The sequence below is a fragment of the Gopherus evgoodei genome, chromosome 21 (genome assembly GCF_007399415.2).
Source record: "Gopherus evgoodei ecotype Sinaloan lineage chromosome 21, rGopEvg1_v1.p, whole genome shotgun sequence".
Lineage (NCBI taxonomy): Eukaryota > Metazoa > Chordata > Testudines > Testudinidae > Gopherus > Gopherus evgoodei.
The window spans coordinates 33,368-60,971 of record NC_044342.1 but is presented as its reverse complement, the minus strand read 5'-3'; the positions used below and the strand labels follow the sequence as shown (position 1 = coordinate 60,971).

The 27,604-nt window shown below is 57.7% G+C and overlaps 2 protein-coding genes and 1 long non-coding RNA gene across 6 annotated transcripts in view; all 3 read left to right on the top strand.

The window, feature by feature from the left end:
* The first annotated feature begins 507 nt into the window (after window positions 1-507).
* On the top strand, window positions 508-3,586 carry LOC115638338. The gene is made up of 3 exons (XR_003997427.1): window positions 508-1,074; window positions 2,667-2,757; window positions 3,503-3,586. It is a non-coding gene; the product is annotated as an uncharacterized LOC115638338 (long non-coding RNA).
* A 2,535-nt stretch (window positions 3,587-6,121) lies between these two features.
* RABGGTA (Rab geranylgeranyltransferase subunit alpha) lies at window positions 6,122-23,553 on the top strand. 3 transcript variants are annotated; one of them, XM_030539933.1, is made up of 17 exons: window positions 6,122-6,209; window positions 7,167-7,235; window positions 7,628-7,738; window positions 8,700-8,824; window positions 9,442-9,629; window positions 10,442-10,639; window positions 11,537-11,620; window positions 20,654-20,736; window positions 20,807-20,908; window positions 21,076-21,181; window positions 21,255-21,306; window positions 21,835-21,923; window positions 22,040-22,128; window positions 22,223-22,339; window positions 22,763-22,876; window positions 23,084-23,171; window positions 23,330-23,553. In XM_030539933.1, the coding sequence occupies exons 2-17, from the start codon at window positions 7,233-7,235 to the stop codon at window positions 23,476-23,478; spliced, it is 1,698 nt and encodes a 565-aa protein (XP_030395793.1). In that variant the 5' UTR covers window positions 6,122-6,209; window positions 7,167-7,232; the 3' UTR covers window positions 23,479-23,553. The 3 variants fall into 3 exon arrangements, with proteins under 3 accessions (XP_030395793.1, XP_030395794.1, XP_030395795.1); XM_030539934.1 differs by lacking the exon at window positions 6,122-6,209 and adding an exon at window positions 6,264-6,436; XM_030539935.1 differs by lacking the exons at window positions 6,122-6,209; window positions 7,167-7,235 and adding an exon at window positions 8,420-8,531 and having other exon boundaries at window positions 7,650-7,738.
* Window positions 23,484-27,604, top strand: part of TGM1 (transglutaminase 1) — a 22,305-nt gene continuing 18,184 nt past the window's right edge. The window contains exon 1 of one of the 2 annotated variants that reach the window (XM_030539931.1): window positions 23,484-23,553. The gene's annotated coding sequence lies outside the window, so the exon portion shown is untranslated. Of the gene's footprint in view, window positions 23,554-25,724; window positions 25,755-27,604 lie in introns of those variants that run through there. The other variant, XM_030539932.1, reaches the window with a different exon arrangement.

Genomic DNA, 27,604 nt, shown 5'->3' with positions numbered 1-27,604 from the left:
TGGGCTCCTGAGGGGGGCGTGAGGTACGTGGGGGGGGTTGGATAATTGACAATGCAGCTGCGGGAGAGCCTGCCTGTGTACCTGGGCGGGAGAGCCCCCTGGGCTGTACTGCTGGGGAACTGAGCCTGCACATGGAACTGCCTGGAGGGGACTGGTCATGGGGCCAGTCCCAGCCCTGCGACCGCACCCACTGGCAGCTGCCTCCCTGGCTGGGCTCCAAGGACTGGTAGCCGCAGTGGGGCTGTGTGGCCCCCAAGCAGAGACATGGGAGAGCTCTGTCCACCAAGATCTGCTGAGTCAGCCCTTAGCCTGTAGCAGGGGCTCTCAAACGTTCATACTGGTGACCCCTTTCACGCAGCAAGTCTCTGAGTGCGACCCCCCCTTGTAAATTACAAACACTTTTGAATATATTTAACACCATTATAAATGCTGGATGCAAAGCAGGGTTTGGGGTGGAGGCTGACAGCTCACAACCCCCCATGTAGTAACCTTGTGACCCCCTGAGAAGTCCCGACCCCCAGTTTGAGAACCCCTGGCCTACAGCACCAGCTGGGCTCTGCTCAGTGTGTGCTGGCCACATGAGCTGGAACCTTGGGCCACAGCGTTTACTTAGTACCTTTATTGACCTTCTGGCTTTTACCAGGCTGTGTGATCTGGGGGGGGGGGGCAAAGGGCTGAGGGCCCCCCTTTGTCACTGCTATGGCAGTGCTACCCCTTAGCAGCACCCTCCCCTGTCCCTCCCAGCCTGGGGCCCAGCAGAGACTGCTGAGTTCATGTAGCAGGAGTTCCCCTGATGGAGTCCTTGCCTCCCTTAGGCAGGGGAAGCCCAGCTTTGCAGGGGGCTAGGAGAGTTCGGGAAAGATGCTGCTCCCCAGACCTTGTTTCTGCTCTTAACCCCCCCACCCTCCCAGTTGGGAACTGGTGCCATCCCCAGAGCCTGTGTCCTGGGTACTCTGTCATTCTGCAGCTTGCTTTTCCAGTCTCGGCTCTCTTCTCTGACTGCTGCCGAGATGCCCCACCGAGGGCATCACTGAGTTGCACTGTGCTGGGTGCTGTCTGCAGCCTGGACTCCTGGTAGGCTGGCTTTAGTTTTGAACGTGTTTTTTAAAATATTTTCAAGCTGCCTCCCCCTGCCCCAACACGCAGTGCCGGAGAGGGGAGAGAAGGGAAGGGGTGGGCCCTTCCTGCTGCCACAAGATGTTTAAAAAAGACTTTGGGGCCCTTATTTTTTCTCTACATTTGTCACCTTTAGAAACAGTCTGGTCTCCCTTGTTCCTACTGGAGGTCTCCTTGGAGGAGCAGAGAGTTGGGCCAGGAGGAGGGTACGGCTTCTGCCTGCTGATGAGGGAGGGCATGCTGGGGCCTTGCACAGACCTCTTCCACCTTGAGTGTCTGCCAAAGCCTTGGGTTCTGCACCAATCCCTTCCTATCCAAAGGACTGTGGCTCTTGCTCTCTGATGTCACAATTCTGCTAGACCCCAAGCCCTTCAGAACCCTCCAGCTCAGGGGCTAGCCCCTTGCACCACTGTGGCTCTGTTTCTATTTTTAGCACACTAGCTTGATCAGCGCTAGCACGGGTATGTCTACACAAGCCCGAAATTACATCTCCCTTTTCCAGTGTAAACATACCCCAAATCATGGGGATGCTTCCTTTCGTCCACCCTCTGTGTATATGGGGAGGGGAATTAGTGACCTTGTGCATATGTAATGGCGTTTGGTGTTTGTAAGACAAGGTATAATAATCACACTTCCAAATTGGAATGAACTGTGGAGAAGTTCCTGTTTGGTGTGAGAGATGTTACTTATACCTAGATGCATTCCCCTTCCACGCCCCCAGCCCTACGAATGCTGGCTTGGGAATATCACTGCTGTAGTGTCAGCTTTTAAGACACTTTTCACATGCACCACTTCTAGTATTACGGTAAGTTAAAAGAAGCTACAGTATGTCGGGACATTAATACTCTATTACAGTGTTTGCACTTGCATATTAAAAGCAATAACACTTAACAGACCATTGTTTCCAAGACATTACTAGTGCACTTTTCCCCCACCGATACCGAGCAGCTGCACTGTCATCTCCCATAGCTACTTACGTTGCGGCTTTTGTTGTTAAAACTAAATTGGGAAGAAAGACTGATTCGGAACTTGTTTAATGGTCACTTTCTTGCTAAAGGGTGTAGTGGGGTGTAGGCTTGGAGGGAGGAAGGTTTCTATGATGTAGGCAAGATCAGGTGTTTTATCCAAAACCAGAATATGAACGGTGCTGGTCTTGGTGTCTGGCTGACCCTGAATTATGGTCAAAAGTGAGAGGGTGACGTTTCTCCTTTCTCACATTTTGGTTGAGGATTCCATTGATAAAGGGATTGGCCTCAAATATCTGGTTGTCGGGCTCTTCCATGGCATAGTTTTCATCTTGGGTGGCCCGCTCCTAGTTATCTTAAAGCATGTTCTTCAGTCTCTGTAATTATCTGTTATAACTCTGTAGCTTTTTATGAAGGCAGGAGTTAAATAAAAGTAGCTGCGATCGTTCCACAAACTCAAACTGAAAATTTACATCATTTAAATCAGACTTCTAATCTTAATTTTTGCTTAATAAATAAATCTGTAAGAAAACTCTGTTGGGAAACTGCTACAGTTTACTTAGAAAGTGCTCTTCTCCTACATAGGTCATAAGGATCCTATCTGTCTGAATCCTGGCTGCTCTTTCTTTGATCTGCAGAATGACTGATGCTTTTCAGCCATCAGTTGTAGGTAAAGGTGGGTTTCAGTGCATCTTCTTTCTTGGCCCCAGCTACTGTTCTCCCTTCCTGTTGCACTGATAGTGGATGGGTGTGTCTCGCCTTTTTTTTTTTAAATCATATATGCTAGGGACAGTCTTGTCCTCTCCTCTCCTCTCCTGATGTCAGTGTAGATGCAGGCAGTGCAAAATGTACTACAGTCATATAGTATCTCAAATGCAAAGCAGCATTTATCTGATCTGAGCTTTGAAGAACAATGTGGAACTAGCTATTTTACGGGATGTCTAGATTTCATTCCTGTAGTAACAGAACTGATGATAGGAAAGCAGGGGGAGAGAGAGAGAGAGAGAGAGAGAGAGAGAGAGAGAGAGAGAGAGAGAGAGAGAGTGTGTGTGTGTGTGTGTGTGTGTGTGTGTGTGTGTGTGTGTGTGTGTGTGTGTGTGTGTGGTTAAAAACCCTAACTTCAGTGTTTCAGAAATGTTACACTGCCAACCTGTGTCGTACAGATGTCTTTTGTTTTAAAAAAAACCCCCAAATTACTGCTTTGTCCAACCCCGAAGAGCTATGAGATCTTTGCTCACCAATTCTCATAAAACTTGTATTTTTCATGCCTTTTTGGTGGCTTTAGTATCACGATCTATTATAAATAAGGTGTATTTCATTCATTGATTTTAAAATGAAATTAGTAACTGGAAAAAATGGCCAGTATTTTTTTTAAACCTATGACAATTATAAACTACTGTATTCTGTCATTTACTTTCTAGAATCTAAAGAATATCTAAGTATAATCTAACGTTCTCCTGTGAAATGCCGGCTGTGCAAACCCTTCCGTGGCTGGATCATTCTTGTGTTTTTATTTTAAGTACAAATAAATATGTGTAACAAATTTAAAAGTATGTAATTAGTAATTTGATATGTCAAGTGGGGCCTTTTATGATGTGTTCACTCCCCCTGATGTTAGAGCCTGGCTATGCTACTGGCTGTGGGCTTGGACCAGGGATGAGGCGTTTGGGGTGCAGGAGGGGGAGCTCCAGGCTGGGGGTTGGGGTGCGGGCTCTGGGGTGGGGCTGGAGATGAGGGGTTTAGGGTGCAGTAAGAGGCTTAGGGCTGGGATGGGGCAGGTGTTGGGGGCTGCAAGGTGGAGGGAGTTTGGGTGCAGTAGGTGGCTGTGGGCTGGGGCAGGGAGTTGGGATGCGGGGAGGCTGAGGGCTCTGGGGTGAGGCCAGGGATGATGGGTTTGGAGTGTAGGAGGGTTGCTGAATTAGGGGGTGCTGGGCTGGGGCAGGGAGTTGGGGTGCCAGAAGGCCCCAGCTGGGGATGCGGGCTCTGGGGTGGGGCCAGGGATGAGGGCTTTGGGGTGCAGAAGGGGGCTATGGGCTGGGGCAGGGGGTTGGGACATGAGAGGGGATTTGGGGTCCCAGTGATGCTTACAGCAGCTCCTGGAAGTGGCCGCCAAGTCCCTGCAGCCCCTAGGCACATGGGCAGCCACGGAGGCTCCACATGCTGCCCTCAGGCCCGCAGGTACCGCCCCCACAGCTCACATTGGTCACGGTTCCTGGCCAATGGGAGCTGTGGAGCCAGCCCTCAGTGCCGGGGCAGCATATGGAGCCTCCCTGGCCGCCAGGACCTGACAGCCACTTCCGGGAGCCACAAGGAGCTACGGCAGGCAGGGAGCCTGCCTTAGGCCTGGGGCCCCTTCAGAGCCGCCAGGGTCCCTTTTCAACCAGGCGTTCCGGTCGAAAACCAGCTGCCTGGCAACCCCGGGCTCATCGTGCACATGCAGGAGCCCCCCCCCCGGCACAGCACCCTCTGTGGCCAAGCTGAGAGGTGGGGCAGGGATGGGACCCCTTGGCACAGCACCCCCCCCCGTGGCCAGGCTGAGAGGCAGGACAGGGCCAGGACCCTCTGGCACAGCACCCCACCAGGACCCACCCCCTGGTCCGTGGGCCCGGCTTGTCACCCCTGTGCCCTGCGTGGGGCTGGTTCACACTGTGTCGGGCTCGAATGGGCCCAGGTCCATGTCCCCGCAGGGCAGACACACCAGGGCCATACATCGACTGGCAGATCCCTGCTCCAGCGCCAAGCCCTGCAGGGACCCATAGCCACACCCCGTGCCCAGGGGGCACCCCCAATGACTTGGCTCTTACTCTTACTCACCCTGCCCTTACTGCACAGCCTGTGCAAAGCTAATGTGTCACATCTACACACCTGCCTGGGCCCAACACTGGCTGTGAGTGGAGAGTCGGCATTCCCCGGGGGCAGATGGGGAGGAACCCAGGTGTAAGAGGATATTGGGGAATGCTGGGCTGGTGCCAACTGGCCAGGCTTCCCGGCCTTGTGTGACTCACGATTCCCCTCCTAGCTGGGACGCCAACACCCACCGAAAGCAGCAATTAGGGTGCGTTCGGCCTGAACACTCAGCTTGGCTCAGAGTGACAAGGCCGGGCAGGGAGCAAAACCCAGGAGCCCAACCCACCAGGCCCCACTCCCCTCCCCAAGTTGGCATAGAACCCAGGAGTCCTGGCTCGCAGCCCTTTGCTCTAACCACTAGTCCTCACTCCCCTCCCAGCACTGACGATAGAACCCAGGAGTCCTGGCTCTCAGCCCTTTGCTCTAACCACTAGTCCCCACTCCCCTCCCAGCACTGGGGACAGAACCCAGGAGTCCTGGCTCGCAGCCCTTTGCTCTAACCACTAGTTACCACTCCCCTCCCAGCACTGGCTATAGAACCCAGGAGTCCTGGCTCGCAGCCCTTTGCTCTAACCACTAGTTCCCACTCCCCTCCCAGCACTGGCTATAGAACCCAGGAGTCCTGGCTCGCAGCCCTTTGCTCTAACCACTAGTTCCCACTCCCCTCCCAGCACTGGCTATAGAACCCAGGAGTCCTGGCTCGCAGCCCTTTGCTCTAACCACTAGACCCCACTCCCCTCCCAGCACTGACGATACAACCCAGGAGTCCTGGCTCTCAGCCCTTTGCTCTAAACACTAGTCACCACTCCCCTCCCAGCACTGGGGACAGAACCCAGGAGTCCTGGCTTGCAGCCCTTTGCTCTAACCACTAGACACCACTCCCCTCCCAGCACTGGCTATAGAACCCAGGAGTCCCGGGCCCTAGTTTCACCCACACACCGGCTAGATCCCATGAAAGTTTTGAAACACTCCCCGCTCCTCCACCACCATTTACTCAAACCCTGCCACTTTAAGAGCGAGGCAGCCCCTTTAAGAATGGGGACACTCTCTCCCGCTTGGCGGGCTGTTCTCTATGCTCTGTGAAGGGAAGGGGAGGGGAGGGATGGTAGAGTCCTAGCTGGCTCTCCCCTCTCTGTGCGCGGTGGTTGGTATTGCCCGCAGGAGTCCTGCGTTGCAGCCCGCTGGGCGGTTCCATCTCACCTCTGCCTCCCGCCCGCGCTTTGGTATTGCCCCCTGGGGGCCTCTGGGTGCAGCCTGTCCGGCCCCCGTGGCCCTCCGCAGGTTGGTATCGCCGCATTGGGAGCCCGGCCAGTTTCCCCAGGAGAGACCATTCCATACCCTGGTCTGGGGGGAGGCCTCGAAATCCGGATCAAGAGGGGACGCCTCGGGGTTCAGCGCGCCTAAGGCGGGGCTAAGCAGGCAGGTGCAGGAGGAGGGGGGCATGCAATGGCCTGGTCCAGTGGCTACTCCGACTCAGTCCCAGGATGCACCTGCGGGCATGATTTGAGGTTGGCATGAGTGGCAGTGTGACTCCACTGGGCCCCAGGACGCCTGGGTCCTTGTGCACGCAGTCGCGGGCCCCTGGGTCCCTCCTTGTGCAAGCAGCCCCAGGGGCTCCCCGGACACCTGGGTCCTTCCTCGTGCAAGCAGCCCCAGGTGCCCCCCGGACACCTGGGTCCTCGTGCACGCAATCCTGGACACCTGGGTCCCTCCTCGTGCAAGCAGCCCCAGGGGCCCTTGGATGCCTGGGTCCTTGTGCACGCAGTCCCAGACGCCGGGGTCCCTCCTCGTGCAAGCAGCCCCAGGGGCCCCTGGACACCTGGGTCCTCGTGCACGCAATCCTGGACACCTGGGTCCCTCCTCGTGCAAGCAGCCCCAGGGGCCCTTGGATGCCTGGGTCCTTGTGCACGCAGTCCCAGACGCCTGGGTCCCTCCTCGTGCAAGCAGCCCCAGGGGCCCCTGGACACCTGGGTCCTCGTGCACGCAATCCTGGACACCTGGGTCCCTCCTCGTGCAAGCAGCCCCAGGGGCCCTTGGATGCCTGGGTCCTTGTGCACGCAGTCGCGGGCGCCTGGGTCCCTCCTCGTGCAAGCAGCCCCAGGGGCCCCCGGACACCTGAGCCCTCGTTGTGCACGCAGCCCTGGAGGCCTAGGTTCCCTAAGCTGGGGATGGGCACCGAGGAGCTGGCTCAGTGCTGGATTGGGCCCCTCCCCAGCCATCACCTGTCCTCTCCTTTAGATCTAGTAGGTTCAAAGTCTGGACCCTGATTTCTCACCTCTGGGCCCCCCCCACGGCTGAGTCACCATGGTGAGTGTGGTCCGGTCGGCTACCCCAGCCCCCACCCATTGCCCCCTGAGGGTGATCTGAGCTCCCCAGTAACTGCCCAGGGGTAACCGGACTTCTTCTTGTACACACAACCCCAGGGACACTGCATGCCTGGGTTCCCAGCCCCATGCCCAATAGAGGGGCAGTCCCTCCCCAGTGACCTCCCAGGGGATTACTGTTACCCCCCAGGGGTGTCCCTGCCCCCTAGAACTGCCCCGTGGGATCTGGTTTCCATATTCAGGGTTGTGGGTGCAATCGCATGGCCCCGACACCTGCCCTTGCTCAATCCCATAATGCACCGGGGTGGGAAGCATGGTGTGAAGGCCTGGGGCAGCAACCACCCCTCCCCATTTACACAGCCCCCTCCCCCCCAGCACGGCCGTCTGAAGGTGAAGACGACGGAGGAGCAGGCCGAGGCCAAGCGCCTGGAGCGGGAGAAGAAGCTATGTCACTACGTAGCCGCCACAACGGCCATCTTTGAGAAGGTGAGGTGGGTGGGGGGCAGGTGGGGGGAGCAGGCTTCCTGCTGACCTTTCACCCCTGACCCTTGCACTCAGCATGGCTTCCTGGAGTGCAGTATGACCTTTACACCTGGCCACTGCACATTGACCTTTGACCCCATGGCCTCTCCCTCACTCTGTGTGGTCAGGCTGTGCTGTAACCTTTGACCCCTGACTTTACACTACGCCTTGTGTGGATTGGCTGCGCAGTGATCCTTGAACCCTGGCCTTCCCCATCATGGTGATTGGGGAGCATGCTGACCTTTGAACCTTGACCTTTCTTCCGGTGGGTGCTCCCTTAGCCTGGATCCCTCTTGGTCAGAGTGACCTTTGACCTGACACCCCCCAAACCAGAGAGGAAGATATCTCTGTCCATTGACGTTGGCCCACTGATGTTGTTTGTCACCCCAGAACTCTTCCCCTCTGAGTCATGAGTAGTTAAGGTGCAACCTTTGATCTCTGACCTCTCCCCACACTTGGAGATGGTTGGCTGAGTGTGTGACCCTTGGGCCCTGACCGTTCCCCTCTGGGCCAGAAGCAGTTGGGTGTTCAGTGGCCTTTGACCTGTATCTAGGGTGACCTTTGACCCTGCTGTAATCCCATTGGTGACTGGAGGTAGCTAAGGTTGAAGAATTGGGTCAGTGTTAACCCTGGACTTTCTTCTAGCTCGTGAGTGGTCGTGACACATTACGCCCTTTGGCTCATGGCCTTTGACCCTTGACCAGAAGCCGATGTGGTCAGGTGACCTTTGACCACTGCCTGTTGTTGGCATGTGCAGGTAGAATAGTTGCCCTTTGACCCCTGACCTCTGATATTTCACCCCACTGCGGGAGGGACATTGATGTGAATGGTGACCCCTGACTCCTTGATCCTTTGCTGGGTGAGATAGGGTGGCTCCTGGTGGGGATGGCATGACCTTTGACCCTCTGACCTTTCCCCTCCCCAGAGGAAGACAGGGCAGCTGGACAAAGAGGCGCTGGAGCTGACCAATCAGATATTGGGGGTCAACCCCGACTTTGCCACCCTCTGGAACTTCCGCCGGGAGATCATCCTCTGCCTGGAGCAGGAGGGGTGAGAGGGGTCTGGAGGGGCAGGGGAAGGGAGTCTAGGGGGAGAGGGCCAGAGGGGGAAGGAAGGAAAGGATGGAGGGGGAGGGATGGGGGAGCTGGGAAGGGGGGTATGGAGGATGGAGGGGTAAAGCGGGGGCCTGAAGGTGAGGGGAGTAGTTCAGGGAGTCGCAGGGAACCTGGAAGAGGGGGAGTCTTGGGGTCCATATGGGATTGATTGTGGTTTGGTGGAGTCACTGGCTCTGACCCCCCAGTGGCAGGTTCCCGGTGGGGGTCAGTTTGGGATTCTGAGTGGGGGGCCAGCTCTGACCCCTCAGTGGCAGGTTCTCAGTGGTGTCAGTTTGGGGTTCCGGGGGGGGGGGGGGACAGCTCTGACCCCCCCCCCAGTGGCAGGTCTCCAGGGGGCTCAGTTTGGGGTTGGGGGGATCCTCAGCTCTGACCCCCCCAGTGGCAGGTCTCCAGGGGGCTCAGTTTGGGGTTGGGGGGGATCCTCAGCTCTGACTCCTCAGTGGCAAGTCCCCAGGGGGCTCAGTTTGGGGTTGGGGGCTCCTCGGCTCTGACCCCCACCCCCAGTGGCAGATCCCCAGGGGAGTCCCCAGCTCTGACCCACCCCTGTGGCAGGTCCTCAGAAGAGATGCAGTCGCTGTGCCGCGGGGAGCTCTCATTCCTGGAGTCCTGCCTGCGGGTGAACCCCAAGTCGTACGGGACGTGGCACCACCGCTGCTGGGTGATGGAGCACGTCCCCAACCCTGACTGGGCCCGTGAGCTGGAACTGTGCGCCAAGTTCCTGGAGATCGATGAGCGCAACTGTGAGCTGGGGCCCAGACTCCTAACCCCAGATCCCCACCAAATCCCCTCACTCCCGATTTTCTCCCCCAGAAACAAAACCTCTGACCCTGGATCCCCCAGATCCCCCCGACATCTAACCCCAGATCCATCCCGGATTCCCCCAACCTCTGACCCAAGATCCACCCCTAAACTCCTTACCTCTGACCCCAGGTCCACCCGAAACTGCCATATCTCTGACCCCAGGTCCATCTCCAATCTCTCAGGCCAGATCCACCCCCGAATTCCCAACCTCTGACCCCAGATACCCCCCAAAACTCCAGATCTCTGACCTCAAATCCTCCTGAACCCCTCACCTCTGACCCCAGATCCATCTGCGGACCACCCTTGCCCTGACCCCAGATCTGCCCTGCTGCCCTGACCCCCAATCCACTCTGGCCTTTGACTGCAGATCCACCCCCTGAAAACTCCCAGACCTCTGCCCCAGATCCACCTCTGTGCCTCACTGTCCTTACCTCTAACCCTGGATCCACCCCCAAACCCTCCCTTTCCTGACCTCTGACCCCAGATCCACCCACATACCCTCTGACCCCAGATCCAATCCCACCCCCCCAACCCCTGACCCCAGATCAGTCCCAAAACCCTGTTGCCTTTACCTTTAACCCCGGATCCCCCCTGAACCCCCAGAATCCCACTACCCTGACCTCTAGCCCCACCTGTGACCCCCAAGCCCTGGCATCCCTCCAGCTCACACCCACAGGGGCTGGGGTGGCGTGGGGGGTGGGGGCAGTGGGGATCCCGCTCTCTGACCTCCTGCTCTCTGGTACTCCCGCAGTTCACTGCTGGGATTACCGGCGCTTTGTGGTGCAGCGCGCCCAGGTGTCGGCGGCGGACGAGCTGCACTTCACCGACCGCCTCATCACCCGCAACTTCTCCAACTACTCGTCCTGGCACTACCGCAGCTGCCTGCTACCTCGGCTTCACCCCGACCCCCAGCAGCCGGGCCGCCCCACTGAGGCCGTGCTGCTCAAAGGTCAGGGCGCCGGGCGGGGGCTGGGAGCCAGGACCCCTGGGTTCTCTCCCTGGCTCGGGAAGGGGAGGGGAGTTTAGTGGTTGGGGGCGGGGCTGGGAGCCAGGACCCCTGGGTTCTCTCCCTGGCTCGGGGAGGGAAGGGGAGGGGAGTCTAGTGGTTGGGGGCGGGGCTGGGAGCCAGGACCCCTGGGTTGTCTCCCTGGCTCGGGAAGGGGAGGGGAGTCTAGTGGTTGGGGGCGGGGCTGGGAGCCAGGACCCCTGGGTTCTCTCCCTGGCTCGGGGAGGGGAGGGGAGTCTAGTGGTTGGGGGCGGGGCTGGGAGCCAGAACTCCTTGGTTCTCTCCTTGGCTCTGCGAAGGGAGTGGGGCTAGTGGGTAGTGTGAGCAGGCTGGGAGCCAGGACTCCTGGGTTCCTTGCCAGCCAGTGGCCCAGCCCAGGAGTGGAGTCATTCCTGGCAAAGGGCCCCACCTGCTTGGAGAGATACCTGAGCCTCTGCCCTGCCCTGAACTTAGCAGAGATGCCGTTACTGGAAGCCTGACCCAGTTGAGACATCGCTGATGGGTTCTGCATGCTGGAGGAGGCACTGGCCCCACCCGGCTCCCTGCTGGCTTTGGCACGAGTTCCCCAGCTGAGCGCCGTCGGCCTCAGAGACTGGGATGGCACCTGGGAACCTGCCCTGAGGCGACTGTGCCTCAGACAGCTCATGGGGAGGGTCAGGAGAGCATCCTGGGGCTGGATCGAGGCCAGCATCCTCTAGAGAAGACAGGCTCCGTGTCCCATTCCCTGCCCCCCCGAGCCAGCCGGTCCCTGCCCTGGGCCTAGATTGGGGCCAGCGCCCCCCAGAGGAGACAGGTCCAGTGCCTCGTCCCCTACCTTGCTTTCTTCTCTTGCCCTGCCAGAGCTGGAGCTGGTGCAAAATGCCTTCTTCACTGACCCCAATGACCAGAGTGCCTGGTTCTACCATCGCTGGCTGCTGGGCAGAGGTAGGCGCCTCCCTGCTGGCCATGTGACAGAACGGTACCCAAGTACTGGAGGGGGCACGGATTCATCTCGTAATACTCAGGCACTCTTTGGCGAGCCAAGGAGAGATTCCATCTGGAGTATCATCCAGGGCACCTGGCTGTAGAGACCAACTCTGGACTATACTCCATTGGTACCTAAGTACTGTGAGCAACAATAGCAGTCTGGGGTACCTCACACTGTGGGCACAGCCCCCAGCTACGCACCAGTAATGGCCAGTTACTGCGTGCTGAAGAGTAATGCCCCCCTGGAGTATTGTCCAGTAGTGCCTGAGTATTCTTTTGTTCTAGGTCTCTCTCTGCGGTGTGATTGCATGATACCTGAGTACTGCATGGGCAAGGAAGCCATATCCCTTACGGTATTGGCCAGCAGTACACAGTTACTGTTTAACGAGGAGAGAGTATTGTCTGATGATAGGAGATGCACGAGGCTCTACTCAGGATGATACCGGAGTATACTGTGCTGTGGGTATACACCTCCTATTGTTACCCAGGTACTGAGTGCATTGGAGTAATAACACGTGGAGGGTATAGTACAGCAGTACTCGGTTTGTAATACTGGGTTACAATTGGCTAATACCCAAGTATTGTATGGTGTAAGAAATATCCTTGTGAAGGGTAGACCACTGATACCCCAGTACTGCTCAATGAGGGAGAATTGTCCCATGGTAACTGAGTACTTGGGAGACCTCTCCCTGGAATATAGTGCAGTGGTATCCAGGTGCAGTAACTCCTCACTTAAAGTCATCCCGGTTAACATTTCATTGTTCTGTTGCTTATCAGTTACAGAACATGCTCATTTAAAGTTGCGCAATGCTCCCTTATAACCTTGTTTGACAGCCGCCTGCTTTGTCCACTGCTTAAGAACATAAGAACAGTCGTTCTGGGTCAGACCAAAGGTCCATCTAGCCCAATATCTGTCTACTGACAGTGGCCATTGCCAGGTGCCCCAGAGGGAGTGAACCTAACAGGCAATGATCAAGTGATCTCTCTCCTGCCGTCCATCTCCACCCTCTGACAAACAGAGGCTAGGGACACCATTCCTTACCCATCTTGGCTAATAGACATTAATGGACTTAACCTCCATGAATTTATCCAGTTCTCTTTTAAACACTGTTATAGTCCAGCCTTCACAACCTCCTCAGGCAAGGAGTTCCACAGGTTGACTGTGCGCTCCATGAAGAAGAAATTCCTTTTATTTGTTTTAAACCTGCTGCCCATTAATTTCATCTGGTGGCCCCTTGTTCATATATTACGGGAACAAGTAAATAACTTTTCCTTATTCACATCACTCATGATTTTCTATACCTCTGTCATATCCCCCCTTAGTCTCCTCTTTTCCAAGCTGAAAAGTTCTAGCCTCTTTAATCTCTCCTGATATGGGACCTGTTCCAAACCCCTGATCATTTTAATTGCCCTTCTCTGAACCTTTTCTAGTGCTGGTATGTCTCTTTTGAGATGAGGAGACCACAACTGTATGCCGTATTCAAGATTTGGGCGTACCATGGATTTATATAAGGGCAAGAAGATATTCTCTGTCTTATTCTCTATCCCCTTTTTAATGATTCCTAACATCCTGTTTGCTTTTTTGACTGCCGCTGCACACTGCGTGGACATCTTCAGAGAACTATCCACAATGACTCCAAGATCTTTTTCCTGATTCGTTGTAGCTAAATTAGCTCCCATCATATTGTATGTATAGCTGGGGTTATTTTTTCCAGTGTGCATTACTTTACATTTGTCCACATTAAATTTCATTTGCCATTTTGTTGCCCAATCACTTAGTTTTGTGAAATCTTTTTGAAGTTCTTCACAGTCTGCTTTGATCTTAACTATCTTGAGCAGTTTAGTATCATCTGCAAACTTTGCCACCTCACTCTTTACCCCTTTCTGACTGACTCTTGGGGAACACCACTAGTTACCCCTCTCAGTTCTGAAAATTTACCATTTATTCCTACCCTTTGTTCCCTGTCTTTTAACCAATTCTCAATTCATGAAAGGACCTTTCCTCTTATCCCATGACAACTTAATTTACATAAGAGCCTTTTGTGAGGGACCTTGTGAGGGAGGCTTTTTGGAAATCTTAAGTACACTACGTCCACTGGATCCCCCTTGTCCACATGTTTGTTGACCCCTTCAAAAAACTCTAATAGACTTGGTCTGCACTTGTCCCTGGAACCTAACCTCCCCCCCCCCCACACACACACGTTTACATAATTCTTATGGGGAAATTGGATTTGCTTAACATCATTTTGCTTACAGTCGCATTTTTCAGGAACAGAACTACAGCGTTAAGCGAGGAGTTGCTGTATAGTAGAGTGTTACTACATAGTCCAGGGCTGGTATACTGCATTGATACCCCAGTACTGCATGCAGAACAGTAGTACCAGCCTGCGGGATAATGCAGCTCTTACACAAATATTGTATGAAATCTGCTATGTCCCCAGAGTTCAATGAGATACCTGAGTACTGTGTAGTATTGCCCTGGAGTATAGGTGAGTGTTCACTGTGTGGTATTTGAATACTGCTTGGTACAGCAGGGCTGCTTCCTCAAAGTGGCCCCTTAATGTTATCTGAATATTGTGTGGTACTGGCTTTACTCAAGTGCTGAGTAATATTGCTCCAGGGTTTCCTCTAGTGATACTCAAGTACTGCATGATCCATGGAACTGTCTCCTGATGGTACCTGAGTACTGTTTAGTACTGGCGAGGAAGATCACTGCAGGGTGTTGTCCGTTTGACCCAAGTGCTGTGTGATGCATGTAGATTCCTCCCCCAAAGTACACCAATATGGTACCGGAGTAACCCTATAGCACTGGTGACATTGTAACACTGACTTACTCCAGGGCATTGTGCAATGGTACTGGAGTATTATCAGAGTCTTTGAGATCTCCCCTGAGCATACCCTAACAGTGTCCCACTGCTCGTATAGCCCGGAGGATACTCAAGCTCTCAAAAAGAACAGGAGTACTTGTGGCACCTTAGAGACTAACATTTATTTGAGCATAAGCTTTCGTGGTCTACAGCTCACTTCATCAGATGCATGCAGTGGAAAATACAGTAGGACGATATAGATATATACACACAGACAGAGAAATAGGGGGGAGGGATAGCTCAGTGGTTTGAGCATTGGCCTGCTAAACCCGGGGTTGTGAGTTCAAGCTTTGAGGGGGCCATTTAGTTAGGGATTGGTCCTGTGTTGAGCAGAGGGTTGGACTAGATGACATCTGAGGTCCATTCCAACCCTGACAGTCTGTGATTTAATATGCAACAATGGGTGTTACCAAACACACACTAACGAGAGTGATCAGTTAAGGTGAGTTATTACCAGCAGGAGAGAGAAAAACTTCTTGTAGTGGTGATCGAAATGGTCCATTTGCAGCAGTTGACAAGAAGTTGTGAGGAGCAATGGGGCAGGGGAATAAGTTCTCAGTAACGTTACTGCAGGGGATTGGCCAGTGGTACTAGAGTCACCCGAGTACTGCTGCCACTCGAAGCACTGAGTAACGTTACTGCAGGGGATTAGCCAATGGTACTAGAGTCCTATGCACAGCATAGAGCTGTCTCCCGCAGGCAGCACCCGAGTACTGCTGCCACTCGAAGCACTGAGTAACGTTACTGCAGGGGATTGGCCAGTGGTACTAGAGTCCTACGCACAGCATAGAGCTGTCTCCCCCAGGCGGCACCCGAGTACTGCTGCTACTCGAAGCACTGAGTAACGTTACTGCAGGGGATTGGCCAGTGGTACTAGAGTCCTATGCACAGCATAGAGCTGTCTCCCCCAGGCGGTACACGAGTACTGCTGCCAGTCGAAGCACTGAGTAACGTTACTGCAGGGGATTGGCCAGTGGTACTAGAGTCCTATGCACAGCATAGAGCTGTCTCCCCCAGGCGGCACCCGAGTACTGCTGCCACTCGAAGCACTGAGTAACGTTACTGCAGGGGATTGGCCAGTGGTACTAGAGTCCTACGCACAGCATAGAGCTGTCTCCCGCAGGCGGCACCCGAGTACTGCTGCCACTCGAAGCACTGAGTAACGTTACTGCAGGGGATTGGCCACTGGTACTAGAGTCACCCGAGTACTGCTGCCACTCAAAGCACTGAGTAACGTTACTGCAGGGGATTGGCCAGTGGTACTAGAGTCCTACGCACAGCATAGAGCTGTCTCCCCCAGGCGGCACCCGAGTACTGCTGCTACTCGAAGCACTGAGTAACGTTACTGCAGGGGATTGGCCAGTGGTACTAGAGTCCTACGCACAGCATAGAGCTGTCTCCCGCAGGCGGCACCCGAGTACTGCTGCCACTCGAAGCACTGAGTAACGTTACTGCAGGGGATTGGCCAGTGGTACTAGAGTCCTACGCACAGCATAGAGCTGTCTCCCGCAGGCGGCACCCGAGTACTGCTGCCACTCGAAGCACTGAGTAACGTTACTGCAGGGGATTGGCCAGTGGTACTAGAGTCCTACGCACAGCATAGAGCTGTCTCCCGCAGGCGGCACCCGAGTACTGCTGCCACTCGAAGCACTGAGTAACGTTACTGCAGGGGATTGGCCAGTGGTACTAGAGTCCTACGCACAGCATAGAGCTGTCTCCCGCAGGCGGCACCCGAGTACTGCTGCCAGTCGAAGCACTGAGTAACGTTACTGCAGGGGATTGGCCAGTGCTACTAGAGTCACCCGAGTACTGCTGCCAGTCGAAGCACTGAGTAACGTTACTGCAGGGGATTGGCCACTGGTACTAGAGTCCTATGCACAGCATAGAGCTGTCTCCCGCAGGCGGCACCCGAGTACTGCTGCCACTCGAAGCACTGAGTAACGTTACTGCAGGGGATTGGCCAGTGGTACTAGAGTCCTATGCACAGCATAGAGCTGTCTCCCGCAGGCGGCACCCGAGTACTGCTGCCACTCGAAGCACTGAGTAACGTTACTGCAGAGGATTGGCCAATTGTACTAGAGTCCTATGCACAGCATAGAGCTGTCTCCCGCAGGCGGCACCCGAGTACTGCTGCCACTCGAAGCACTGAGTAACGTTACTGCAGGGGATTGGCCAGTGGTACTAGAGTCCTATGCACAGCACAGAGCTGTCTCCCGCAGGCGGCACCCGAGTACTGATGCCAGTCGAAGCACTGAGTAACGTTACTGCAGGGGATTGGCCAGTGGTACTAGAGTCCTACGCACAGCATAGAGCTGTCTCCCCCAGGCGGCACCCGAGTACTGCTGCTACTCGAAGCACTGAGTAACGTTACTGCAGGGGATTGGCCAGTGGTACTAGAGTCCTACGCACAGCATAGAGCTGTCTCCCCCAGGCGGCACCCGAGTACTGCTGCCACTCAAAGCACTGAGTAACGTTACTGCAGGGGATTGGCCAGTGGTACTAGAGTCCTATGCACAGCATAGAGCTGTCTCCCGCAGGCGCACCCGAGTACTGCTGCCACTCGAAGCACTGAGTAACGTTACTGCAGGGGATTGGCCAGTGGTACTAGAGTCCTACGCACAGCATAGAGCTGTCTCCCGCAGGCGGCACCCGAGTACTGCTGCCACTCGAAGCACTGAGTAACGTTACTGCAGGGGATTGGCCAGTGCTACTAGAGTCACCCGAGTACTGCTGCCACTCGAAGCCCTGAGTAACGTTACTGCAGGGGATTGGCCAGTGGTACTAGAGTCCTATGCACAGCATAGAGCTGTCTCCCCCAGGCGGTACCCGAGTACTGCTGCCACTCGAAGCACTGAGTAACGTTACTGCAGGGGATTGGCCAGTGGTACTAGAGTCCTACGCACAGCATAGAGCTGTCTCCCGCAGGCGGCACCCGAGTACTGCTGCCACTCGAAGCACTGAGTAACGTTACTGCAGGGGATTGGCCAGTGGTACTAGAGTCCTACGCACAGCATAGAGCTGTCTCCCGCAGGCGGCACCCGAGTACTGCTGCCAGTCGAAGCACTGAGTAACGTTACTGCAGGGGATTGGCCAGTGCTACTAGAGTCACCCGAGTACTGCTGCCAGTCGAAGCACTGAGTAACGTTACTGCAGGGGATTGGCCACTGGTACTAGAGTCCTATGCACAGCATAGAGCTGTCTCCCGCAGGCGGCACCCGAGTACTGCTGCCACTCGAAGCACTGAGTAACGTTACTGCAGGGGATTGGCCAGTGGTACTAGAGTCCTATGCACAGCATAGAGCTGTCTCCCGCAGGCGGCACCCGAGTACTGCTGCCACTCGAAGCACTGAGTAACGTTACTGCAGAGGATTGGCCAATTGTACTAGAGTCCTATGCACAGCATAGAGCTGTCTCCCGCAGGCGGCACCCGAGTACTGCTGCCACTCGAAGCACTGAGTAACGTTACTGCAGGGGATTGGCCAGTGGTACTAGAGTCCTATGCACAGCACAGAGCTGTCTCCCGCAGGCGGCACCCGAGTACTGATGCCAGTCGAAGCACTGAGTAACGTTACTGCAGGGGATTGGCCAGTGGTACTAGAGTCCTACGCACAGCATAGAGCTGTCTCCCCCAGGCGGCACCCGAGTACTGCTGCTACTCGAAGCACTGAGTAACGTTACTGCAGGGGATTGGCCAGTGATACTAGAGTCCTACGCACAGCATAGAGCTGTCTCCCCCAGGCGGCACCCGAGTACTGCTGCCACTCAAAGCACTGAGTAACGTTACTGCAGGGGATTGGCCAGTGGTACTAGAGTCCTATGCACAGCATAGAGCTGTCTCCCGCAGGCGCACCCGAGTACTGCTGCCACTCGAAGCACTGAGTAACGTTACTGCAGGGGATTGGCCAGTGGTACTAGAGTCCTATGCACAGCATAGAGCTGTCTCCCGCAGGCGGCACCCGAGTACTGCTGCCACTCGAAGCACTGAGTAACGTTACTGCAGGAGATTGGCCAGTGGTACTAGAGTCACCCGAGTACTGCTGCCACTCGAAGCACTGAGTAACGTTACTGCAGGGGATTGGCCAGTGGTACTAGAGTCCTATGCACAGCACAGAGCTGTCTCCCGCAGGCGGCACCCGAGTACTGATGCCAGTCGAAGCACTGAGTAACGTTACTGCAGGGGATTGGCCAGTGGTACTAGAGTCCTACGCACAGCATAGAGCTGTCTCCCCCAGGCGGCACCCGAGTACTGCTGCTACTCGAAGCACTGAGTAACGTTACTGCAGGGGATTGGCCAGTGGTACTAGAGTCCTACGCACAGCATAGAGCTGTCTCCCCCAGGCGGCACCCGAGTACTGCTGCCACTCAAAGCACTGAGTAACGTTACTGCAGGGGATTGGCCAGTGGTACTAGAGTCCTATGCACAGCATAGAGCTGTCTCCCGCAGGCGCACCCGAGTACTGCTGCCACTCGAAGCACTGAGTAACGTTACTGCAGGGGATTGGCCAGTGGTACTAGAGTCCTATGCACAGCATAGAGCTGTCTCCCGCAGGCGGCACCCGAGTACTGCTGCCACTCGAAGCACTGAGTAACGTTACTGCAGGAGATTGGCCAGTGGTACTAGAGTCACCCGAGTACTGCTGCCACTCGAAGCACTGAGTAACGTTACTGCAGGGGATTGGCCAGTGGTACTAGAGTCCTACGCACAGCATAGAGCTGTCTCCCCCAGGCGGCACCCGAGTACTGCTGCCACTCGAAGCACTGAGTAACGTTACTGCAGGGGATTGGCCAGTGGTACTAGAGTCCTATGCACAGCACAGAGCTGTCTCCCGCAGGCGGCACCCGAGTACTGATGCCAGTCGAAGCACTGAGTAACGTTACTGCAGGGGATTGGCCAGTGGTACTAGAGTCCTACGCACAGCATGGAGCTGTCTCCCCCAGGCGGCACCCGAGTACTGCTGCCACTCAAAGCACTGAGTAACGTTACTGCAGGGGATTGGCCAGTGCTACTAGAGTCACCCGAGTACTGCTGCCACTCGAAGCACTGAGTAACGTTACTGCAGGGGATTGGCCAATGGTACTAGAGTTCTATGCACAGCATAGAGCTGTCTCCCCCAGGCGGCACCCGAGTACTGCTGCCAGTCGAAGCACTGAGTAACGTTACTGCAGGGGATTGGCCAGTGGTACTAGAGTCCTATGCACAGCATAGAGCTGTCTCCCGCAGGCGGCACCCGAGTACTGCTGCCACTCGAAGCACTGAGTAACGTTACTGCAGGGGATTGGCCAGTGGTACTAGAGTCCTATGCACAGCATAGAGCTGTCTCCCTCAGGCGGCACCCGAGTACTGCTGCCACTCGAAGCACTGAGTAACGTTACTGCAGGGGATTGGCCAGTGGTACTAGAGTCCTACGCACAGCATAGAGCTGTCTCCCCCAGGCGGCACCCGAGTACTGCTGCCACTCGAAGCACTGAGTAACGTTACTGCAGGGGATTGGCCACTGGTACTAGAGTCACCCGAGTACTGCTGCTACTCGAAGCACTGAGTAACGTTACTGCAGGGGATTGGCCAGTGGTACTAGAGTCCTATGCACAGCATAGAGCTGTCTCCCTCAGGCGGCACCCGAGTACTGCTGCTACTCGAAGCACTGAGTAACGTTACTGCAGGGGATTGGCCAGTGGTACTAGAGTCCTACGCACAGCATAGAGCTGTCTCCCTCAGGCGGCACCCGAGTACTGCTGCTACTCGAAGCACTGAGTAACGTTACTGCAGGGGATTGGCCAGTGGTACTAGAGTCCTATGCATAGCATGGAGCTGTCTCCCGCAGGCGGCACCCGAGTACTGCTGCCACTCGAAGCACTGAGTAACGTTACTGCAGGGGATTGCCCAGTGGTACTAGAGTCCTATGCACAGCATAGAGCTGTCTCCCCCAGGCGGCACCCGAGTACTGCTGCTACTCGAAGCACTGAGTAACGTCACTCCAGGACATGATCCTATGATACCACGTGGTGCATGGGGATCCGCCCACCCAAGCATACCCTGAATGTACCTGAGTACTGCACAGCACTGAGAAATGTTACTCCAGGACTTGGTCCCATGACACTGACCCCCGCCCTTTTCTCCCCGCAGCCGAGCCAGAGCCGACTATCCTGTGTGTCTACGTGAGCCGAGAGGACTCCTCGCTGGCGGTGGCTTTCTCCCAGCCCGTGGTGGTGAGTACCTGTGAGCTGGGGTGGAGGGAGGCAGTGCTAACTTGGGGCTTATGAGTGTCTCCTCCGGCAGGTGACTCCAGGATCCTGCGACCTGCTGCTCTTCGCAGACGAGGCCCCCCTGACAGTGAATTGGCGCACACCTGACGGGAGAAACCGCCCCGGCCTCATGTGGGTATCCTCCCAGACACCTGGGTTCTCACCCACTGGGAGGGGGGGAATGGAATCTAGTGGGTTAGAGTGGGAGGGTGATGGGGGCTGGGACCCAGGACTCCTGGGTTCTCTGGGAGGGGAGTGAGGTCTACTGGCTAGAACCTTTTTCCTTGACCATCTCCACCCCAGCTGTGCGACCTGCCCGCCTCGGCCCTCAACGAGCACTGGCCCCAGCACATCTTCCGGGTGCACTGGGCGGGCGGGCAGTCCCAGAAGGAGTGCGTCCTCTTCAAAGGTAACCAGACACCCCCCACAAAACCCCGAAAATCCTCTCTCCACCCCCCTGACACTCTGCCTCTGCCCTCCAGGCCGCAGCGACGGCTGGTGCCGGGACTCCGTCACCGAGGAGCAGATGTTCAGGTAGGGGACCCTGCTCCCCACCTTCAGTCATCTGCCTCAGAGGCCCCACCCCCTGGAGGGAAGTCCTGCCTACACCCCCAGCAGCTCCACTCCTTGCAAAGTAGCCCCTTTCCCTAGTGTACATGTTCTAGACAGGCCACGCCCCCAAGAATGGCCCCGCCTCCAGTCCGTCCAAGTAGCCCCGCCCCCCAGTGTGTTTCAGACAGGTTCCGCCCCTAAAGAGCAGCTCTGTCTCTTTCCATTGGAGACTAGCACCACCTGTCAGATAAAGCACACCTCCTGATTGTGTGTAGGCAGATGGGCTCCGCCCCCTGGGGGTTGCCACCCCCCCCTTGAAGTGCATGTTTCACACTAGGCCCCATCCCTTGAGTATCTTTAATAAAACACACACCCCCCCCACGGTGTATAGTCAGAGCTAGCTCTGCCCCCCCCCATTTGAGTGCAGCGCAGCCCTCCCCTGCAGGATGGGCCCTGGCCCCACCCATCCCAAGTGCTGGCCAGCCCCCTAACCTCCCACCTCCCACCCAGGTGCGAGCTCTCCGTGGAGAAGTCGACTGTGCTGCAGTCAGAACTGGAGTCCTGTAAGGAGCTGCAGGCCCTGGAGCCGGAGAACAAGTGTAGGTACCTCCCGGACGCCTGGGTTCTCTCCCGGCTCTGAGAGGAGAGCAGGGTCTGGTGGATAAAGCACGGGGGGCTGGGTGCCAGGACTCCTGGGTTCTCTCTGTCTCTGCAGGGTGTCTCCTCACCATCATCCTCCTCATGCGGGCCCTGGACCCGCTGGTGTACGAACGTGAGACACTCAGCTACTTCGACACCCTGAAGGTGAGGGGCGGGGGGGAGGGAAAGGGGGATCTTTGGGGGAGGGGGGCTCAGAGCTGCACTTCCAAGCCCCTCCCCCATCTCTCTGCCCCCCCAGGCCGCTGACCCTATGCGCTCGGCCTATCTGGACGACCTGCGCAGCAGATTCCTGGTGGAGAACAGCATCCTGCGGATGGAGTACGCCGAGGCCAGGGTGGTGGACCTGTCCGGCCGGGTATGGGCCGGGGGCGGGGCCAGGAGAACAAAGCACAGGGGCAATAGAGGGCTAGTGGGCGGAGCTGAGAACAGGGAGAGGAACTAGAGGATTGATGGAGGGGGGAGCACCAATGAGTGAGGTCAAATGGGAAGGGGGCGGTACTAGAGGGGGCAGAGGGTGTGACAGTGTAAGAGGGGAGGCAGGAGGTGAAGCTAGGGGAGGAGTAGGAGCAGGGGATGGGGTGGAGCTAAGAGAACAGGGTGGGGCCAGAAAGGCAGGGGGCGGAGCCAGGAGGCTGAATGTGTAGGAGGGGACAGCAGGGATGGAGCTGATGAAAAGTGGGTGGAGCCAGATAAGGTGGAGGAATAGAGGGTGGGGCCAAGTAGGTGGGCGGGGCTGAGGAGCAAAGACCTCCTCCCTCCAGCTCTCTCTGCCCCCCAGGGCCTGACCGTCCTCTGCCACCTGGAGCAGCTGCCACTCGTCACCCACCTGAACCTGGCGGGGAACCGGCTGCGCGGCCTCCCTCCTGCCCTGGCCATGCTGCGCTGCCTCCAGGTGAGAGACCCCGGAGAGAGGAGGGACCCAGGCGTCCGGGCGCCCAACTTCCTCCCCCTGTCTAACCACTAGCCCCAGCGCCGGAGCAGGGAGGGACCCAGCCCCCCCGCCCTGCTCTCACCTCTAGGCCCCCCCACTGCCCAGGAGCAGGTGGGGGGACCCAGGTGTCCGGGGGGGGGGCATGTCACTGATTCTCTCTGTCCCCAGGTGCTGGAGCTGGATGGGAACCAGATCGAGACCCTGGAGGGGCTGCCCCCCCTCCCCCGCCTGGAGGAGCTCTCAGCCTGCAGCAACCGTATCCTCCAGCTCCCCTGCACGGGGCAGCGGGGGAAGGGCAGTCGGGGAGGGGTGGAGGAGGGGCAGAGGAGGACTGGGATGGGGGGAGCTCTGGGGGGTTGGGCCCCTCTAGCCATTGCACCCTCCTTGACTCTGCTGCTCCTCGCCCACCCCCAGGCATCCAGCGACCTTCCAACCTGCGACCTTTGGCCTCCTTCCCCAAGCTCCACCTCCTGGCCCTGCGGGGGAACCCCCTGGGTGACCTCCCCGATGCCCAATCAGAGCTGGCTGCGCTGCTGCCCCGCGTGGAGATCACCCTCGCCTGATTGGCCAGGAGAGGCTGGCCCCGCCCCCTTCCCTCCCCCACCCGCCAATAATTTATTGGACCTGGGAAATAAAAGGTTAAAAATGTCCTGGTGTGAACTGAGTCAGTGGGTGCCCCTCACTCCTGACCCGCAGTCCCCCTGTCCATTGCCCCCCGCAGCTCTGCCGGTGCCCCTCCCGACCCACAGCCCCTGCTGGTCCGGCCCTACCCCTCCCCACGGCCTGCTGGTGCCCTCACTCCCGACCCACAGCCCCTGCTGATCCGGCCCTACCCCTTCCCACGGCCAGCTGGTGCCCCTCACTCCCGACCCGCAGCCCCTGCTAGTCCAGCCCAGCCACTCCTAATCCCTGCCAGTGTCCCTCACTCCTGAACCACAGGCCCCCCAGCTCTGCTGGTGCCCCTCCTGACCCACAGCTCCCCCTCCCCCCCCCCCCCGTTCCCTGTCCCCCAGCTCTGCTGGTACCCCTCCTCACCCGCAGCCCTGCTAGTCCAGCCCTGCCCCCCTGCCCTGCCGGTGCCCCTCACCCTGACCTGCAGCCCCCACTAGCCCAGCCCCCCGGCTGCTGGCTCACTCCCTGGGCAGAAGGAATTTGCTCTGACATCACCCCTCTCTGGGGTGGGGCCCCAGCTGTTACACCAAATTCCTCACACTCAGTGCTCCGTTGGGCTGCTGCACCCCAGCGGAAGCCGCGACATCCGCCACTCGCCCGTGGTTGCTTCATGGTCTTTGTGGGAACGGTGACACCCCGACACACAACTGGAGCCACCGCAGGGGTTACAACATCCCGGGCGTTTCTTGGCACATCAGATCTTGAGTGATGTGGGGCAGCACCTAACCAGCCCTACCTGGGGCTCCTCCCCCTCCGCTCCCCGGCCTCACTGGTGCCAAGAACCCCAGGCTGGGAGCCAGGTTCAGTTGGGAGACACTTCACACCCTCCTCCCAAATTCCTGACTGGGCAGGGGAGGAGCCCAGGGCTGGGCTTGCCGGGGCTGTGGGTGGGGAGTAAGGGGCACAGGCAGGGCTGGTGGGAGAGGCCCTGTGTCCCATTCTCTGCCCCCCCTGAGCCAGCCAGGCCCCCACCCTGGGGCTGGTTCTGAGCCAGCCTCCCCGCAGGGGGAGAATCCCTGGGCTCCGTGGGGCAGGTTGGGCTGGTTTTGTCTGTTTCAGCATTGGCTTGACTAGGGCCTGAAATCCCCTGTCCCTGGCACAATGAACATCTCGGGGGGGAGGAGCAGGCTGAGGGGTTCAGGGAGGAGGAGATGCCCCACTGCCCCCCCCCAAGCCCATCAATCTGCCCCCAGCTGAGACAACCCCCAGCCTCACTCTCTTCCCACGGCCTGTCCCGATGCAGCCCCATCAGCTCCTGGGGTTAGCCTGGGTTCTGTCCTTGCTCTGGGAGGGGAGGGATGTCCAGTGGTTAGAGCAGGGAGCCTGGCAACCTGGACTCCTGGACTCTCTCCCAGCTCTGTCCTGGCAATGTGGAGAATGGTTGCTGGAGGCTGTTCAGTGGCATGGCAGGTTGGGGGGGAGCAGGAGACGTTGCTTCAGGGAGGTGGTTACAGGGAAGCTGAGGGCGGTGGGGGGCCCCAGTCAGCAGGGGACTGGTGGACTCCCACAGCACAGGCCCTGCGGAGCAGAGGGCCAGGGGCAGGGGATGGAGCTGCCGAGAGACAGCGAGGGAGTGGGGTGGATGGAGAGAGAGGGGCGTATGGGGCTAGATTAGCTGGGGTGTCCGTGGGGAGATAGATGGAGTGGATGGGGACAGATCGATTGAGGGGTGTGTAAGGGGACAGGGAGGTGGGGCTGGGGAGGGGTGCAGGGATGGATGAGGTGTCTGGGGTGGGGTCTGAGGATGGGAAGGGGGTGGGGTGGGGGGTTGGACAGGGCTGGGGAGGAGGTGTCTCTGGGGAGGGGTGCAGGGATGGATGGGATGCAGGGTGGGGATGGGGTGTCTGGGGAGGAGTCTGAGGATGGGAAGGGGTGCGGGCTGGGGGGATGGACAGGGACGGGGGGCTGTGAGGATGGATAGGGCGGGGGGGGGGGGGTGTTGCCAGGCCCTGCCTGAGGAAGTGCCTGGGGGCAGCTGAGGTCACCCAGCTCCTCTCCCCCACCCCGCGTCACGGGTGACTCGCGGGTCGCTGGGTGCGGACCCCTTTCTGACCCCCGCAGGCCCCGCCCCCCGGCTCCTCCCCCCGCCCCCTGCGTTCCCAGCTCCGGAGCGCAGCGCCTGGCCCCAGAGCGGAGCGCAGCGAGCGAGCGAGCGAGCGCCCGGCCAGTGAGCGCGAGCTCCGGGGGAGGGGGGCTGAGAAGTTTGGGGGGCTGGGAGGAGTTTAGGGGGCAGAGGGGCTGGGGAAGAGGTGGTGGAGATTGTGGGGCTGGGGAAGAGGTGCTGAGGATTTGGGGGCTGAGAAGTTTGGGGGGCTGGGGAAGAGGTGTTGGGAGGAGTTTAAGGGGGCTGAGGGAAGAGGCTGGGGATTTGGGGGGCTTGAGGAAGAACTGGTGGAAATTTGGGGGCTGGGGAAGAGGTGCTGGGAGTTTGGGTCCTGGGGATTTGAGGTGCTGGGGAAAGAGTTACTGGGAAGTTTGGGGTGCTGCGGGACGAGGTGCTGGGGATTTTCGGGGGCTGGGAAGCTTGAGGTGTGGGGAAGAGGTGCTGGGATATTGAGGGCTGGGGATTTCGGGATGCTGGGAATTTTGGGGTGCTGGGAGTTTGGGTGGCTGGGGAAGAGATGCTGGGGATTTGGGGTACTGGGAAGTTTGGAGTGTGGGGGAAGAGGGGCTGGGGATTTGGGGGGGCTTAGAGAAGAGGTGCTGGGGATTTCGGGGTGCTGGGGATTTGGGGTGCTGGGGGAAGAGGTGCTGGAGATTTGGGGTACTGGGAAGTTTGGGGTGTGGGGAAGAGGTACTGGGATATTGGGGGGCTGGGGATGAGGTGCTGGGAGTTTGGGGGCTGAGAAGTTTGGGGGGCTGGAGGAAGAGGTGCTGGGATACTGAGGGGCTAGGGACAATGTGCTGGGATATTTGGGGGCTGCAGAAGGAATGGGGTGGAGTTTGGGAGTTGGGATGCTTGGGGGCTGCGGGAGCTGGGCGCTTTGGGGTGGTGGGGGTGTGGGGTGCTTAGCCTGGGGGCGGGTTGGGCCCTGGCAGACTGTCCCGGGTCCCCTCCCCAGAGCCCTGGTCCTCAGTCACTGCAGGGAGGAGAGGGATGTGCGGTGCTTAGAGCAGTGGCACTCAAACTTTCGTACTGGTGACCAAGCCTCTGAACACTTCTTTTATATTTACCACCATTCTACATGCTGGAGGCACAGTGACCGTGGGGTTCGGGGTGGAGGTTGGCAGCTCGGGATCCCCCCTGTAATAACCTCCCGACCCCCTGAGGGGTCCTGACCCCCAGTTTGACAATGCCTGCGTTAGAGGGACTTTGAGCAGCGAGGTGGCTGGGTGTCAGGACTCCTGGGTTCTGTCTCCGGCTCTGGGAGGGGAGGGGGACTAGTGGCTAGATGGAGGGGCAGAACTCCTGGGTTCTCTCCCCAGCTGGAGGAGGGAAGGGGGAGCTAATGATTAGAGGCCGGGGGGGGGTTAGGACTCCTGGGTTCCAGAGGCATCATATTCCTCGATTTCCTGTTAAATTTCCACTCTGTGAGCAGGTGGGGCGCAGTGGGGTTCCTGGGGCAGAGGGTAATCCCTACTGACCCCTCTGCCCTGACCCCACCCTGTGCTCCCATTGGCTTCCCTGGCCCCGGCCACGCCCCCGTGTCACAGCCGCCCCCCCCCCCCCCAACACCAGTGTCAGATCCAGGTACTGCAGCCTGGCCAGCTCTGGGCTCTCCTCACACCTCCCAAAATCCCAACGTCACCTCCCCGGCTGTCTGTCCGTCCCCATGCACGTTCCCTTCCTGACTCAGGCTGGACATCTGACGCAGAGCCAGGGTGAAGCATCTCTGACCTAGTTCCTCACAGTCCCAAGGCCGATTTCCCCATCACTTGGTTCCTGTGGCCCGCTTGGCAGGCAGCCCTCCCCCAACATATGTCAGGAAGTGATGTGCCCAGTACTGAAATGCAGCTGCCTCTGGGGTGGGGCACAGCGGGGAAACAGTCACATATAACAGCACCGGGGAACTGTGT